This window comes from Delphinus delphis, chromosome 18 (genome assembly GCF_949987515.2).
Source record: "Delphinus delphis chromosome 18, mDelDel1.2, whole genome shotgun sequence".
Taxonomy (NCBI): Eukaryota; Metazoa; Chordata; class Mammalia; order Artiodactyla; family Delphinidae; genus Delphinus; species Delphinus delphis.
Genome location: NC_082700.1, coordinates 16,322,614 through 16,341,200, shown reverse-complemented (window position 1 = coordinate 16,341,200; position 18,587 = coordinate 16,322,614). Strand labels below are relative to the sequence as shown.

General features: G+C 47.3%; 1 protein-coding gene and 1 non-coding gene across 4 annotated transcripts in view; both read left to right on the top strand.

Annotated features, from left to right (window-relative positions):
* Positions 1-13,398, top strand: part of FAM124A (family with sequence similarity 124 member A) — a 111,164-nt gene extending 97,766 nt beyond the window's left edge. For 2 of the 3 annotated variants that reach the window (XM_059995905.1, XM_059995906.1), the window contains exon 4: positions 7,197-8,232. In XM_059995905.1, coding sequence (XP_059851888.1) covers positions 7,197-8,006 — 810 coding nt within the window. In that variant the 3' untranslated portion in view covers positions 8,007-8,232. Of the gene's footprint in view, positions 1-7,196; positions 8,233-13,146 lie in introns of those variants that run through there. The other variant, XM_059995907.1, reaches the window with a different exon arrangement.
* TRNAR-UCG (transfer RNA arginine (anticodon UCG)) lies at positions 699-771 on the top strand. The gene has a single exon. It is a non-coding gene; the product is annotated as a tRNA-Arg (tRNA).
* Positions 13,399-18,587: the final 5,189 nt, after the last annotated feature.

The window sequence follows — 18,587 nt, the reverse complement described above, 5'->3', positions numbered from 1 at the left end:
GCAGAATACATACAGATGGCCAACAGGTAAGAAATGATATTCAACATCACTAATAATCAGGGAAATGAGAATCTAAACCACAAAGTGGTTTAGATACCACCTTATAACTGTTAAATGGCTTTTATCAAACAGATAAGAAATATTAAGTCTTGGTGAGAATGTGGAGAAAAGGGAACCCTTGTGCACCGTTGGTAGGAATGTAAATTGGTGTGGCCACTATGGAAAGCGGTGTGGAGGTTCCTCAAAAAATAAAAATAGAACTACCATATGATCCAGCAGTTTTAATTCTGTGTGTTTATCTGAAGGAAATGAAAACACTAACTTGAAAGGATATTTGCACTCTCCATGTTGATTGTAGCATTATTTACCATAGTCTAGACATGGAAGCAACCTAAGGTAAGGGTCCATCTGTGGATGAATGGAGAAGATGTGGTGTGTGTGTATACACACACACACACACACACACACAGAGTAGAATATTATTCAGCTATAAAAAAGAATGGAATCCTGTCATTTGTGACAACATGGATGTACCCTGAGGGCATTATGCAAGATAAGCCAGAGAAAGACAGATACCATATGATCTCACTTATATGTGGAATTAAAACAACAACAATAAAAAACCTAACTCATAGATTCAGAGAAGAGATTGCTGGTTGTTATGGGTGGGTGATCAAAAGGTACAAACTTCCAGGACTTCCCTGGCGGTCCAGTGGTCAAGACTCTGCACTTCGATTGCAGTGGGCCAGGGTTCGATCCCTGGTCAGGGAACTAAGATCCCACATGCTGCACAGTGCAGGAAAAAAAAAAAAAAAGCCAAAAGGTACAAACTTCCAATTATAGAATTAATAAATCCGGCGATTTAATGTACAGCTTGGTGACTATAGTTAACAATACTGTTTTGTATATTGAAAGTTGATGGGAGAGTAGATTTAAAGTTATCATTGCAAGAAAAAACATAACTATGTGTGGTAATGGATTAACTAGACTTATTGTGATCATTTCACAATATATACAAATAATATGTTGTACACCTGAGACTAATATATGTTATATGTCAATTATATTTCAATAAAAATTTTAATTAACTTAAAAAAAATTTTTGAAGACAACATAGGCTTTTTCTGGGGGTAGTACTCTTAGTGGGTATATGAAACCGAATCCAGAGGACAGTGAAAGGAGAAGCAAAATACGATGCTTTTATTTAGAACAAAAATCTGGTTTCTCATGTGAACCCATTGCCCAATTTCCTTGAGAGTGCCCCTAATTCTTATTAGTCCCTGGGTTAAAAGGTCTTTTGCTGGCTCACTGCATAACAGACAGTGCCACACTGGTTGTGTTTCTGCCCAGGACAGAACAGGAGGAAATGACCTTTCTTGGAAAGAGGAGGTGTGAGGGTGAGAGAAAATGCCCTGACCATGATCGACCCATGAGACACTGCACAGGCTTACTGGGTCAGGGACAGAATCACCCTTCCTAGGAATTCTATCCATGTGTCTGTTGAGACACCCTGATCCTTGAAAAAGGCCTTTTTACTCCTTCCATTGCAAACTGCCCAGGCTCGAAGTTCCATGTGAAGCTCATGGGTCACTTACTGCATTTCAGCTTTTTGGTGATTTCAGGGACACAACCAGATCTCCCTGGCTGGTTGCCTTTAGGCAGAGTCATTGATGTAATGCTACTGTGTTCCTTAGAGAAAGTTCCATAAACAGCAAAGAGGGAACTACTGGATTCCAGTGAGTCAGCTAGCCCGCACTGCTTCAAAGAGAAGCAAAGGAAGCCATCCTCAAGGTATATTGCTGCTGTCACGTGGAGAAGCTCCCGAGGGGCAGCCCTGAGAGCCGTAAGCTGGGGGAGGAAGGAGGCTTTTCCAGAGTGTTGTTTCACTCTGGAAAAGTCCACTGGGGAAGAGCTTCTCGAAACATCTTTGATGGTTCATTCTCAGATTCTGGTGTTCCTGGTCAAGTCAGACAGGCAGACAGGAAAGGTCAGAAATAGAGCCATCGCCATGGGAAGGACACCAAAAGCAGGGCCATCCTTTGCATATGTGAATTGTCATCAGACAGACAAGACCCTGCTTTTAGAAGCTGACTTCTCTGCCTCCAGGCAGAGCTGGAGAAAACCACCAGATCTGCTGCAGGCACATCCCACGGGCACAGCAGCCCTGGGCAGACCCTGGGAGCAGGGGCTGTGAAGCCTCGCAGCCACCCTCCTCCAACTCCCCACCCCAGGATCCTGCATCATCACTGGCCAATGCTGTGCCAACTGGAATCCCACCTGCCCAGCAGCCACCTCTACGGTGCACGTGGGCACCCCTCCAGTGAAAAACAGTGGCTACCACCTCTCTTCAAAGCAGATATTAGGATTTATCTGGACTCCTGCCTTCACGATGCAGTAAAAAAAAAATAAGAGCACAGTGATGAAAATCTCTGCAAAACCACCAAGGATGCGTCCTCTGCCAGCTGTTCCTGATTTTGAGTCTAATTTAACACCACTCTGTCTCTGACAGTGGAAAGCTTCAGATGTCTCCAAACAGTTCCTCAAGTTAGAACCTTGGCCTTTTGCTTCTCATGGAGCAGTATTCACAGAGGCTTCCTCTTTCAGGCAGATTCTGACTGCAAGCATGCTCACCCAGAGCATGCCCCTCGAATAAGACTCTGAACATGCAAGTTACAGGGTGGTACATACTTACTGGGGCACCCAAGGGACTCAGCCCTTTGGAAAAATAAGACAGACCTCTTAATTAATAAACACTGTCCCCCCACTGGAAGCAGCCTCTGTACCTGAGGACTTCCTTCTCTAAAGAGCCTCATGACTTATTTTCTCTCTTATTTAGCCAAACTCAAATGATTGAGAAAACTGGTTTGTCTCTTCAACAGCCACTCAGCTGTCACACCTCCCAGGTACACATGGGCCTTCTGAGGCCACTCCTGACCCCATCCCAAAGCTGTGACTCTTCATTCATGCTTAAGTTCCTGCTGTGTATTGGGTCCTGGTCAGGGTATGTGCTGAGCAGGATCTCCCTCGTGAAGCACAGAGCCTTGCAGAGAAGATGGATCGCTAACCAGAGCAGTACAGCACAGAGTCAGAATGGCTGGGTTGGGAGTTCAGGGGATACTGGAGCACAGAGCAGCAAGCCCTGGTGAGTGGGTCATACCCCAGGAGGAATGAGTTTGGCTCAGCACCTTCCTTGCCATATTCAGTGAGGTCCCCATGCACATAAAATGCAAGTAGAATGGCCTTGTAGAGTGTGATCTTTACGAGAACCATATCTTACAACCTGTACTAAAAACATTTTGCATCATATTCTTTAAGAATCTATAATTTAGACCATCAGAAATCTCCGTAATTGCTGCTCTTGACCTTCAGCTCCTTAAACCACCCTTAGCAGAACAGCTTGAGAATTTCATTATGCTGTACAGAGCCTGTTGGGCAGGAAGACAGCAGGTCACGGGGACAAAGACACCCCACACACACAGAATTAGAGACTGAGGATTAAGAAGAGGATCAGTAACCCTCCCAGACTTCAGACAACACTACAAAGCTACAGTAATCAAAACAGCATGGTAGTGGCGCAAAAACAGACATATGGCTCAATGGAACAGAATAGAGACCCCAGAAATAAACCCACACACATATCATCAATTAGGCTTGGACAAAGGAGGCAAGAATATACAATGGAAAAAAGCAAGTGGTGTTGAGAAAGCTAGACAGCTGCATGTAAACTCCCTCACACCATACAAAAAAATAAACCCAAAATGGCTTAAAGACTTAAATATAACACATGACACCATAAAACACCTAGAAGAGAACATAGGCAAAACTTTCTCTGACATAAATCATACCAATGTTTTCTTAGGTCAGTCTCCAAAGGCAATAGAAGTAAAAGCAAAAGTAAACAAATGAGACCTAATCAAACTTATAAGCTTTTGCACAGCAAAGGAAATCATAAAACGAAAAGACAACCCACAGGCTGGGAGAAAATATTTGCAAACGATGCAACTGACAAGGGATTAATCTCCAAAATATACAAACAGCTCATACAACTCAATAACAAAAGAACGAACAACCCAATCAAAAAAATGGGCAGAAGACCTAAAGAGACATTTCTCCAAGGAAGACATACAGATGACCAACAGGCACATGGAAAGATGTTCAGCATTGCTCATTATTAGAGAAATGCAAATCAAAACTACAATGAGGTATCACCTAATACCAGTCAGATTAACCATCATCAAAAAGTCTACAAATAATAAATGCTAGAGAGGGTGTGGAGAAAGGGGAACCCTCCTATACCATGGGCAGGAATGTAAATTGGTACAGTCACTATGGAAAACAGTATGGAGGTTCCTTAAAAAACTAAAAATAGAGCTACTATATGATCCAGCACTCCTGGGCATATATCCAGAGAAAACCGTCATTCGAGAAGATAAATCCACCCCAATGTTCATTGCAGCACTATTTACAATAGCCAAGACATGGAAGCAACCTAAGTGCCCATCGATAGATGAATGGATAAAGAAGATGTGGTACATACATACAATGGAATATTACTCAGCCATAAAAAAGAATGAAATCATGCCATTTGCAGCAACATGGATGGACCTAGAGATTATCATACTAAGTCAGACAGAGAAAGACAAATATCATATGACATCCGTTATGAGTGGAATCTAAAGTATGATACAAATGAACTTACCTGCAAAACAGAAACAGACTCACTGTCATAGAAAACAACTTATGGTTACCAAAGAGGAAAGGCAAGAGGGATGGATAAATTAGGAGTTTGGGATTAGCAGATACACACTACCATCTATAAAATAGATGAACAACAAGGATTTACTGTGTAGCATAGTGAACTATACTCAGTATCTTGTAATAACCAAAATGGAAAAGAATCTGAAAAAGAATATAGAGGGAGAGGGAGCTTGCGCACACAACAGCACGCCCCGATGAGGCTCCTCTCACTTCTCAGGGCTCGCCTCTTGTTTTGGTTCATGCCCCCAGGCTGCTCAGGCTGCCTCTGTGCCTGTGTGCCTTTCCATGCCACGCCCACTGCCCTCCAGTTGACAAACCCCTCTTCCACTTCCAAGATTCTGTCCAGTCATGACTTCAAGGCAAGCTTTTTCTACCCTCTCCCCGTGCTGCCTCACCCCCTCTGTAAAATCAACCCCTCCCCCCTTGGTGCCCCAAACGCCCCCATTATATCGCCGCTCACTTTATCATTGTGGCTCACTTTATTACACTTGACCGTTGTATTGTTAATTGTGGGGGGCTAAGATCGTGTCTTATTCAAAATTATCTGTGCCTGGTCCTCCAGACCTTTTTCACATCAGAGCACATAGGAAACGATAATATTTCTGTGGTACGAGAGGCTGCTGGTGACAGAGATCAGTCCTCAGCACACCTTTATAACCCAGGCAAAGCTTAAACACACAAGTTGAGGAGCTCTGCTTAAAAGACTCTCAGTAAATGTTGATTGAAAAACAATGAGTCAGTCGGTCTGTTTATAGGATTAAGAGATATCTGGAATTAGGCAAAAAAGATCTAAGAAATCAGTGAAAGGAATGGTCCTATAGAAAAAAACATAATGAGTGAACATGGCCCCAGCAGAAGGATAAGTCTGTGGATTTCTTACCCACACGGTCAGGGTCTCCTTGACCAATAGTAGACTCCATCCCCAAGCTGACCTACAGCACTGCTTTCCAGGCACCTGGTCTGTAATCAAGCCGAGCTGCTTGCTCCCCGCTCCCTGCAACTCCCTTGCTTACCTGCCAACAGTCAGCCCGTTTGTCTTGGCCTCTCTCTCCAGCACAGCATCCTCTCCACGCGTGCCACCCACTAGGACGACAGCCGCCCATCTCCATGGCCACCTCCAACTGAAGACTCCTGTGCTCCCGCGGGCAGGCACGGCCTCTCGCTCTTCGGCCTAGTATTGTGCCTGTCTTCACACGCCCTTGTCTGAGTTCTTTTTGTCTCCGACCCTGTCAATGAGATATAAGGTTCATGTAGTTGAGGACAGTCCTTCTCATTGTAGTGTCTCCTCCTGTACCTGTAATAGGTACAAATAAGTGTATATTGCATTGAATAAAATTTCCCAGGTGGCTATGAAAAAACCAGGTTCCTGTCTAACAGGGAGGTGGGGGACTTGCCTGTCCAGGGAAGAGCCAATGTCTCGTAGCCTGCTGGGTGCTAGGAAATAGCCCTTATAGTAAACTGCCCTCAGCCCTCTTGTTGCAGGGATTCATAAATCAGGTAATCCTATACAGAGCAGAGCCAGACCCACTGTCCCCAGATCCATTATCTGGGTAGTAAGTAATCCAGACTTTGGCCTGCAGGTCTGGTGAACCAGACCAGGGGGAGAACCCGAGAGCAGCAGCCCCAGGGGTGCATGAGAATCGGAAGTGAAGCCCCAGTTCTGTGCAGCAGAAACAGCTTCCTGCAGAGCTGCAGGGAAGGTCAGGGAGACTAGGAGGACAGGGCAGAGTGTTAAAGGGTGAAACTGCTTGTCCAAGCCCTGTGGGGCATCCACGGGGTTAGTCAGTAGTCAACCGCCCCCTTTCCCATACAGTTTCTGAAAGGCAAAATAGAGGAGTATCGTGGAGTTCCTTAGAGCAAGTAAATAAATGCCGATTTCCTGATAGCCCTGCACTCTTTGAAGATGTACTGCCCTGAATCGTAGGCCACCCCTAGGCTGTGTCCTGATGTTCACACGTGCACTGGAGTCAAGTCCCATCCCGATCCTTCCATGCTGCCGTCAGTAGTATTTCCAAACAGTGGGGCTTTGGTTGGAGGGAGATAAACCCTTCAAGCAACCTTCTTGCATTGAATGGTAATTCTTGTCTCCCCTCTCCTGCTCAGCCAGGCCTCATGCTTGCGGCTAATCTGTTGAGCATCCTTGCGTGTGCACTGGAAGACGTACCGTTCCCTGTCGTGACAAGGGACTGCGTCTCCCCCTGGGTTTGGGGATGTCTGCTCAGACTGAGAAGTCTGATCTGTATTCCCCCAAGCTCCGCTACCTCTGTCTTTGCTTTAGAATTTGGAGAATGAAATTTCTGGTAATGCTTTACTGCCGAGACATTGCCAGAAGTTTCCAGTCATCAGGAAATGTGTCTCACGTTCTGTTAACAGCGGAATCCCCGTCCCTGGTGACCGCCAGTCCTGCACTGATGTGATATGCCCTCTTCCCCCTGCAGGCACAGAGGGTACGCAGGAAGTGCCCTAAACCCAGCAGAGCTCACCACGCCTCAGAGCAGAAAGCTGGGTCCACGCCTTCTCCGAGTGCCGCTGCACAGAGCCAGACCCCTTGCAGCGGCCCGCAGCCCCCGATGGACACTTCAGACCTGGGGTTCGGCCAGACAGGCCTGCCTACCCGGCAGCCGCAGGACTTGGCCAGACCAGCCGGCAGCCCTCCCAGCCTCCCCTGGCCTTTCCAGAGAAGCAAGTCCCTGTTTTGTTTGCCCACGGGAGACCCCTCCCCGGCCTCCTCAGCTGAACCACTGTTCTTTGCAAACACAGACGGCCCGGGACAGAGGGCGTCGGAGCGGAGGCACGGCCACCTCCTCTCCATCGATGACTTAGAGGGGGCCCAGGAGACGGACGTGGACACGGGGCTGCGGCTCTCCTCCTCCGACCTGTCCGTGGTCTCTGCATACTCTGCACCCAGCAGGTTCTGCAGCCCCGTGGAGACACTGCTCCCCTCCGAAAGATGCAGCAGCCTCTGGTCAGAGCGCAGGGCTTCCAGAGAAGGACCCCTGCCCGCTGGGGGCGGCGTGACCACAGAGGCCTCCTGGGCTGCCCTCCCTCTGTTCACCAAAGGGCCTTCCAGCTCCTCGGCCACAGCTGTCACCACTTCCCCAGCTTCCGACACCTCCTGGCTCCCAGAGTCACCCCCAGAACTCCCTTACGATGCTCCCGACGCCCAGCAGACTGGCAGAGGCGTCCTGCCACCCTCAGTGCTGGCCGGAGGCGCGGACAACGACGTGGAGGAGGAATTCTACATCTGAACACACCCGACTCTTGTCTTTCAGACCCACAGGCTCAGGTGCCCCTGCCCCTCTGGGGTCTGCACGCCACCCGTGTTCTCGGCCCCGCGTCCCCAGGTCCTCCGGAATCTAATTATCTGTCTCACGAGGTCATTAGTAGCACGTTTGACACACCACCCGTTACCTGCAAGGTGGCGGGCTCAGTGGAAATATACTGGGATTTTTATGCAAATAAATTCTCAACAAACTTAAGGCATAAAATATATGTTTTGAATACTCAGTTCCATTTGAGAGATGGTTTGGTGCACTTATTTAAATGCTTCATATAATTATTTGAAATGGAAAGAAAACCTAGTCAGCTGGAGTTGATTTCACAATTTTTCATGCTGGGAAGGAAAAACAATTAAAGCCAAAAAACGTTGAATGTGAGAAAGATACCAAGTGACTTGTATGAGAGATTAGTGCGCATAATTCCACCTTACTGGATTCTCCATCTCTGTTTACCTTACCAGGGAGCAGTGGCCCTGAGAATTTCCAGGTACCATTACAGTGAAAGGAGTCACTGTAGTGCATTTATAATACGATTTTGAGTTCCCAAAACTAGATTTGCACACATCTTTCAAACACATTCACTGTAACAGTTGGGGGTCTACAGAAGACTCCGCTACCTAGATTTGCCTGGATCAATGAGGAAGAATCGTTCTTGGAGTTACAGAATAGTAGGTTATTAGACATAGTGGGTATTCTTAAGTTGCTTCAATTTTTAAAACCACAATCCAAGGGCTATACATACACAGATCTGTGCAAATGACAGGAACCATATTTTGCACTGCTTTCTCCAGTAAACATGCATCATCACACACCCTTTTTCATGTTTAAATAATTCATAACACTTTTAACTGGCATTTTGATTGCACAGGTTAATAAATGCACTCCCCTCTTCTCCAAGCGGGAAGCTTTACACAGAATGCTGTCGTGAACCAACACTGCTGCACGCGTGCATAGGAGCCTTAATTAAAGCTGGAGCTCTAACCTGACCTTGGCCTTGCCCGCCATTGCCTGCTTCTGCCACAGCGTGAACAGTATTTAAATCTCACCTCTCTCCCACTCCAGTAAGGGTATGTTTACAATTCCAGCCTCTACAGTGCCAAGTGCTGGCGTCGGGGACAACGCCAAGCTGTCCCTAGTTGCTGTATACCTTTGGGGAAGAGCACAGACTTGCCTGCCTTGCTTACGTCCCACTCTGGTGCTCCCTGCCTGAATGACTCACGGCCCCGTTTACACCTCTCTGGAAGCGCCCACACCAGCCCAGACACAGCTTCAGAATCCTCTTCAACACAGTCCTCCCGGCAGCCGTTACCAGCGATCAGACTCGAGCTGAAGCCTCAAGTCTTTGCCATCCCTGTAATGAGAACCTTACCTCCTACCCCGAACATCCCGCATATTCCAGGACTCCGAATTACAATATTCTGCTCTGACTTAAGTAAATAAAAATATGGTCTTCGGGGATTCCCTGGTGGCGCAGTGGTTGAGAGTCCGCCTGCCAATGCAGGGGACACGGGTTTGTGCCCTGGTCCGGGAGGATCCCACATGCCGCGGAGTGGCTGGGCCCGTGAGCCATGGCCGCTGAGCCTGCGCGTCCGGAGCCTATGCTCCGCAACAGGAGAGGCCACAGCAGTGAGAGGCCTGCGTACCGCAAAAAAAAAAAAAAAAAAAAAATATGGTCTTCTATAATTCTAGACCAGGAGTGAGCAAATTTTTTTAAAGGGCTAAATAATAAATACTTCCAGCTTTGCCAGCCATACAGTCTCTGTCATTATAGTGTGAAAGCAGCCTATGATATATAAATGAATGGGAGCGGCTGAGTTCCAAGAAAATTATTTTACAAGAACGGGTGGAGGGTCAGATTTCGCCCAAAGGTCGTAGTTTGCCAACCCCTGTGCTAGACTGACGTTGATTTGAGATCTCAGCCACGGTCAACGATAAAGAACAGAGGGTTGCATCCCTCTGCTGCTGTGGTGCCCGAGACCAAGAAAATACACTGTAGGGGCCACACTGGTGACTACAGAACCACAGGGCTCAGAGCAGCGTGGGGCTTCTTTCTGCAGAGATGATGCCTAGAAGGCCGTCCACCTGCTGCCCGGAAATGTGACTCACAGACAATAGCTGATGATGCAAAACAACACGCTAATCATTCAGGGTGCTGACGCAGCCCCAGGGAGCAGTAGACAAGCTCAGGATAGCAAAAGTCACCGAGGCATCCACGAGTAGACCCGCGGCCAGGTGACGGCTCCTCCTGTCTTCATCCTCACCAGTGCCCTTAGTTCAGAATATTCACACACACCCCCTACAGATGCTTCAGAGCACAGCGCTGATGCACTCTGCCCCCGTCCTTTCTCACCGACCCCTGCCTCAGCACAGTGTAGTCTACCAAACTGAGTGACCCCAAAAGATGTCAGCAAACCCCTTCAAAAGCAGAAAATGCAAGATGCCCGCCATAACACAAGGGGAGAAGGGGAGAGAAGCCCACCGCAGACCACACTCAGATGCTCCCCTCCCCACAGATGGCAGTCACTCTGAGGAGGAGTCACAGAGACACGACTGAGGGCATCGCTCCCTTTTCTGACCTACCGCTAGCATTGTCCTCATCCAGGAGGGCTCCTGATACCCACTGGTAGATCCTGACTCTTTTGGATTATTATTGTGATAGATGCTGGCATACTGTAGGTGCTCAATAAATTTGTTCAATTAAAAAAAAATTGAGGTTGTCTCATAAATTTATTTTTCTCCTGGATTTGGCTCTGTGATGGAGGACATCTAGACTTTAACCCTAGTTTTTTGTTATTTAATGGACAAAACGTCTCCTTGACCTTGCAGTTCCCCCTAACATTGCCCTGGGGGGGCGGGGGTGTTAGTAAGTGCCCTGGTCTAGTTCACAGCCCATCCCTTACTTGCCTCTTTTCCACATAAGACTCCCCAAATTACTACTCCCGGTCTGACCATGGCCCACCCTACGTACCACCTAGTATCTGCTTTAAAGATCTCGGGGGTCCCTAATGGACCTGGAGAGTGAGCCCTACTGAAATCATCTTGGGTCACCCATGGGGGAGGGGGAGGGTAGTACCCATGGGGGAGGGTGGTGAGCCACCGAAGAGACTTTTGCGACGGTCGAGGGGCTGATGTGTGGAGTACAAGGTAGGTTGTAGCACTGGCTGCTGCTTGAGCCCTGAGACCCCAGGACAGGGGAGCGGTCACATGGAAGCCTGCTGGGCTGCACCGTCTAGCACCTTCCAGGTGAGGCCAAATGTTTACTTGTATTGGGAAGACCCTTGAACCCATGGCTGATCTCTTTAGACCCTTGTGAATCAGGAGAAATGCAGGTACTTCCTATCCCCCTACTGGGCTTTCTGAAGATGAATGAATTCTCCATTCCACCAGGTAAGAGGCACCTGAGTAGACACATAGAATTCCTAGAAGAGATTTTTAAGAGCAGATAAACAGTAGAGAGCTTCTCCCTTCCGAGCCCTCAGAGCGCTGTCATGACCAGTTCTGGCCAGTGACCCCAAGTCTGAATTTCACGCAAGCAGCGGGAACAGCTGGTTCGTCGCCTTCCCCACCCTGCCCCGGGCCACGTTGCACCACGTTCCCGGTCTGGACATAAATGCCCCCTCCTGATTTGTAGGATTCCGCTTCTCTTTAATTCTCTAGAAACACAATTGATCAGATACTATTAGAGGCTTGAGAAAACAACATGAGAAATTGGCATGAATAAAAATGGATTCTCAAAGGAAACCTCTTTTGTCACAATTATTATAACAAATAGATTCAGGAGAGTTCAAGAACCTGAATTTAAAGGTTATAGAATTACATTCTTCCAGCTTCTACTGAAGGCTGTTTTCTAGTCTTGGGCATAGAGGCCTAGATACAAAATGGCTTTAAATGACAATTTCTCTTAGTGAATAACAGAGGCAAACATTAATGGTGATGTTCACGTCAGATAGAAGTCACCAGAAGACTTGGGGGTGCTGAAAAGCCCCTTCCCTGCGCCCCTATAACACACCCCCTAAACTCTCCGTGTGTGATGAGGGTCCCACCTTGCACTGCCTTGGATGGTGTAGAAAGTGGAGCTGCTTCCAAGGAGGATGCACAGCCCCCAGCTGGCCTAGTCTGGTTCAGAGCTGCCCCACCTTATTTGATCTCATAGGTTGAATATCTGAAAGAAGCCAGCCAGACTCCCTTAGGTCAGCTTTGCCCAGACCCTAGAACTAAACCTAGTGCATTCTGGACAGGAGCAGCTCTCAACGTGGTTAGCACAGTCCAAGAAATGGCCAGAAATGCTTACACAGAAACGCTTTCAGGCCAAATCGCCTGGCTAAGAAGGGCTGTGGGAAGGCTTTGGTGCCACCTAGTGGCCATCGTGCCCAGGAGGGCCAACAACTGCCCTTTTCTTCGCAGAAGACTCCACCCTGATGAACACAGGGAGGCCCTTCACTTCCATGTACTGTTCTGCATTTAATTGTTTTATTTCCACAAGGTATTGAAGCAACTGAAATTACAGTTATATAAGGTGATGCAAGGGCTAAGGAAAAAAAGGCTAGAAATACTCGAACCATAAAGAAAAACTGCTGCAGATGAATTTCCTAGAAGCCAAAGCAAAAAGGGAAACATGAGAAGCTTAGTGGTGGTTCTCATTTACAATTAGAGAATCCGGTGACATTGTCTTATTTCATTGTAATTTAAGTTGCCTCGATGCTGTTTCTCAACAGAAACCAAGTTTTTCTTAGCAAAGATGTCTAAAATCACTCTCCTCACAGACTTAGAGAACAAACTTATGGTTACCGGGGGAAAGGGTTGAGGGGAGGCATAGACTGGGAGCTTGGGATTGACACGTACACACTGCTATATTTTAAATAGATAACCAACAAGAACCTACTGTATAGCATAGGGAACTTTGCTCAATATTTTGTAATAACCTAAATGGGAAAAGAATTTGAAAAAGAATAGATACATGTATATGTATAACTGAATCACTCTGTCGTACACCTGAAACTAACAGAACATTGTTAATCAGCTACACTCCAATATAAAATAAGTAAAATAAATAAAAATAAGTCAAATCAGTTTCTCAGAAGAGCATTTTCATAAGGGATTTTCTCTGTAGGGTTTTTCTGGACCAAGTTGGTAGCGTTCCTGCTTGAAGGGTGGAATTTACAAGACCTGGAGGAGTGGACACAGCCTGCCGCTTTGGATGAGCCTCCCTGGACATCTCCAGCCACACTGTAGGAAGAGGGAAATCTGCCTCTGGGCAGAAAGCCTGGAAGCTGGCTTCCTCCAGTCTCTTGAGACCAGATCTGTAAAGTTCGGCAAGCAGAGGGCAAGTGGTGAGGCCCACATCCTCCTGGGAGACGGCAGGCTCCTACCCACGGTTCTAGCCTTGTGGATAGAAAGCCCACATCGACTGGAGCCCCCCTGCATCTTCATCCACATTCTGCAGTTCCAAAGTCAACTCCAATTGTCTAACACCCCTCCCCACTACCTCCACTGGTTACAGGGGCTTCTAGCACTTCGAAGGCCTTCCAGGTAAGTTATAAATCCCCTCAGCCCACCCTCCACTGAGATTGCTGAAAACTGATAGGAATTCAGTTCCCTGTACCTCTTTTTTCAGTGATCTGAGTGGATTTACTCATTCATTCAACAAGAATTTACGGAGCCCCACTATGTGTCAGGCAGTGGGCCGTTTGTGGCTTTTTTTTTAATTTATAGGAGAGATTTATTTGAAGAAATATTATTGTACAACATATAAAAACTACATAAAGTCTTCATTTCCCCTCATAGGCTGGTAAATTTGATATCATGAATAAACAAAAACTTTTAACATCCAGAATGCACAAAGTACTGCACAGTTTGATCACTAAGTCAAATTAGTTGACAACCAAACCTCACAGAACAGCTTCATGTCAGCCAAGGGGACCTGGGACTGAATAGGAGAGACGCCATCTCATCCTCAGGGAACGAACGAACTACTACTCCCACCGTGACTAGCTACCTCTTACCTGCAGATTTTTTTTTTTTTGAAGATTTTCTTTCTATTTTTTAAAAATAATATTTATTGATTAACAAATATTTATTGAGTATATATCGTGTACTGCTATAAAGTGAATGGTGGTTTTTTACATTTATTTATTTTATTTTTGGCTGCACTGGGTCTTTGTTACTGCGCGCGGGCTTTCTCTAGTTGCAGCGAGCGGGGCTACTCTTCGCTGTAGTGCGCAGGCTTCTCATTGCGGTGGCTTCTCTTGTTGTGGCTTTTCTTGTTGTGAGTTGCGGGCTCTAGAGCGCAGGCTTCAGTACTGGCACGCGGGCTTAGTTGCTCCGCGGCATGTGGGGTCTTCCCAGACCAGGGGTCGAACCCGTGTCCCCTGCATTGGCAGGTGGATTCTTAACCACTGCGCCACCAGGGAAACCCTTACCTGCAGATTTTATAATCCTCCTAAAGGATCTAACACAGTTACATATACGGAGTCTCGATTGTGGCATCAGCTAAGCCTGGCTTCCCATTCTGACTCCACCACTCACTCTGTGAACCCAAGGCAAGTTATTTCACTTCACTGCACCTCAATTTCATCATCTGTAAACTATGGACGACAATACCTACCCTGGAGGGTCACTATGATAACTAAGTTATATAATTTGCGCAAAAGTCCCTGTATTGCCTGTAACACAGCCAACGTTTCATAGAGGCTGATGTTCTCTTTCTCTTCCCTCGGGCTCTGGCGGGCCCCAGTCTCCTTCACAGACTCCCTGGTGCGGGGAGGACAGACAGGGTTTAGCTTCAATGCACTCTTTAAAAGTAGCAATTCTCAGCAACCAAGACCCAACACAGCCAAAAATAAAAATAAATAAATAAATTTATTTTTTTTTAAATGAGCAATTCCACCATCACCTCTCAGTCGTCTCTGTGGACAGAATTCCGCCCGGTAGGAAGTCATCTTTCCATCATCACACCCTCCACCTCCCTGGCTTGTCTCTTTCCTCCATTTCAAGCCACTGCCTATGAAACCAGACCCTGGTGCTTGTTACCCCTCAACCCTGCTCCTTCCCCCAGATCCCCAGCTCTGAGCGGCCCTTCCCTAAACACATCCTCGCCCCTCAGCCCCCCACCCAATCCCTCAAGCCTACAAAACCTCCTCCTCTCGGCCATCTCCCCGCCCGTCTCCCCTCCCCTCCTCTCTCCTGGTTTCCAGGCCTGCCCACCCCACCTGGAGCCCAGGGCTGACGGTCTCACTGCTGCCTGTGTAGCATCTGCACCTCTCTCTGTGTCTGTTGCCCCATCTGCCAGGCCCCCAAGCCGAGCCATCCTGCACTTTTGCTATTTCTACCCTGTAACTACCAGACCACACTGTGGTCCATCCACCCATGGCTACTCGGCCAACTTTCACCCCACTCTTACAGGCTTCAATTAGGCCAAACTTGTTCCACCTTCCCAAATGCTCCCTAAAATGTGCACTACTCCCAGAAGCTAACCTTGCCTCCTCTGCACCCAGGGCCAGAACCCTCCATTAGCCGCTCAGGCCCCCTCCTGACCGCAGAAGATGTGAGTGATTCCAACGAGGTCAGAGGCAACAACAGACTGATGAGTAGAACAGACCTACTGCCAGATCCTCTGCCCTTGAAAGTGGTCTGAAGACTGAAAATGCAACCGGGCACAACAGAGGAAACTGGTGTGCACAGCAGGGAGACGACTCACCCTGGGGGCATGCTGAGACTTAGTCCCACTTCCTGCAAAACGAGCCTATGCTGCCCAATGTTAAGTCAATCAGTCCAGGCTCTGCCACTCTGCGTGGCCAGAAAGGTCATGGCAGTCCAGGCCTGTGTTCACCTCAAGCTGGCTCTGGAGACGTGCAGTGACTCCTTCGCTCCTTTGGTCGGTGTCAGAACTCACAGCCCAGCCCGGGCTTCCAGTATTTCCTGGTCCAGCTGTGCCCCAGCTGGACACCGTGCACTGGATGCCACTGTGGAGGGGACCACGGCCGGGCGCCGGACGGCAGGCTCAGAACTGTGACCCAACCATGTGTGACTGTGACCATCCCCAGGAACTCTGCCTGGTCACGGCCCTATTCTGGGTCTAAGCCGGCCTTTGCGCTCAGATTACATAAGCACTAGAGCTTCCAGCGAGGTGTGCCCTGGCCCTTTCTCACACTCAGTCACACTCCTTCCTGAGGGACAGACCTGAATCTTCAACCTCCTGCTACTCGCCCCACAGTAGACGGGTCTGGTCTCCCTGTGCCCCCAAATCCACGTGGCCCACATTAAACTGCTACCACACCCTTACACGCCGGAAAGGACCAGCTCCTTCTCTGGGATTCCTCAGTTCTGTTTAATGGTTTCTTCTCTCTCCTCATTATTCACATTCAAAAACCCAGACTGAAGCACCCAGACAGCTTAGTAGAAAGAAACAGGGTTCCGGAGTCACACGTACCCAGATCTGAATGTCATCACTGAGACTTACTGGCCGTGTGACCCTAATCAGTAAACTTCATTTCTCACCCCTGGTTTCCTCATTTGCAAAGTGGAGTGAATCAGAGCTGGGTCTAGGGCAGGTGAGGGGCACACTCACCTCAGAGGCAAAATTCAAGAGGGTGCCAAAAAACTCAGCCAGCAAGATTAATAATATTTTAAGGAACAAGGCCTTCGTCATAGGGTCATTCTGAGGAATAAATGAGATCAGGAGGCAAAGCCTGGCACACGAGAGGTCATCTCCACCTTTCAAATTAGCAAAAGTTTTAAAATTAATACAAAGTTTATGTTTACACAAGGCTTTTAGCAGTAACAGGCACAATCGTTTTGGAAAAAAGTATGGCAATAGATATGTCAGTAGCTGTAAAAATGCTCCTGGCTTGTAATTCAATTTCCAGGAGTCTCTCCCAAGGAAATTACCCAAAACAGAGATAAAAACATGCATCTGTTTCTCACCGTGCACTTTATAATTACAAACCATTGAGGAACAACCTGAATGTATGTATGTGTAGGTGTGTGTATATACATACATACATAAACACATATATACATACGTAACGTTTACATACATACATATATATGTAAATATATCCCCTGACCGTGTAAAACAATGCAGAGAAAAACATTGTAAAGAAGCGTGTCAAACATTTTTCCAAAAGGAAACGCAGATGGTCAACAGGCACGTGAAACGATGCTCAACATCGCTAATCCTCAGGGAAACGCAAACCAAAACCACTATGAGATATCACCTCACACCTGTCAGAATGGCTATCATCAAAAAGACTACAAACAAGAAATGTTGGCAAAGACGTGGAGAAAAGGGAACCCTCGTACACTGTTGGTGGACATGTAAACTGGTGCAGCCACTATGGAAAACGATACGGAGGTTTCTCAAAAAACTAAAAGTAGAACTACCCTGTGACCCGGCAGTTCCACTCCTGGGTATATAGCCAAAGAAAATGAAAACACTAACTAGAAAAGATACCCCAAAGTTCATAACAGCATTATTTAAAATTGCCAAGGTATGGAAGCAACCTAAATGTCCATCAACAGATGAATGGATAAAGAAGATGTGAGATATATATATATATATATATATATACACACATATATACACACACACACACACACATACATACACATACACAGTGGAATACTATTCAGCAATAAAAAAGATTGGAGCCAGGTCTTCTAACTAGCTGTGAAACTTTGGACAGTTCTGTAATCTTCTGTGGCTCAGGTTCCTCCTCTGTAAAGTGAGGGCTTCCAAATACTCACTTCACCTGGGTATTTGTCTTCAAGGTGCAGAAACTGGCTTCATGGACCACTGCAGGACCACAAGAGACCAGAGGCCTCTTCCCCATTTCACCTATCATATTATCCTCCAAGACTCTGATATGTCCCTATTCCAAGGAGAGCAGCCCTCAATTATAACTCAATGGAATTTCCCAATGACACACAGGATGACGGTTTTGAGTCAGAATTGGCCGGATTCAAAAGAAAATGAAGAAATATTTTCGCACCCTTGATTTGGTTGCCTCAGAGTTATGCCCACTCTCCAGTGTCTTTGTGTACTGTGTTATCCTCACCTGGGCTATGGCCATACACTCCCAACTGGTCTCCATGGCCCCAACATCCATCCACTCCTGTCCGTCTACACACGACTGCCAATTTTTAACGTGCTTTGCGCATCCTCGTGCTCAAAACCCTCCCATGGTTCCCTCTTACCGACCAAGCAAAAGTGCCCTCTCCCCAGACACACTCTCAGGCCTTCACCGTGGTCCCCAGCACCTCTTCCATCTTAGCACTTAACTATTCTACGCTTCACTAACCACACCTGGTGCTTTCCCACCCACGTGCCAAAGCTCAGGTTATTCCTCTCCAACTCTCTACCCATCAGGATCCCACCGTCCACCAAAGGCCAGTGCAAACACCTCCTCCGGGAAGTCAGAGCACCCTTCCCACTGCTGTGATGTGCTGGTACTAGGTTGTCCCTGACTCGGGACGGATCACGTGATACTTAGCCCTGTAGTTGTTTAGATACGAGATTTATCCACCCAGGCAAATTATAAACTAAGTCTTTAG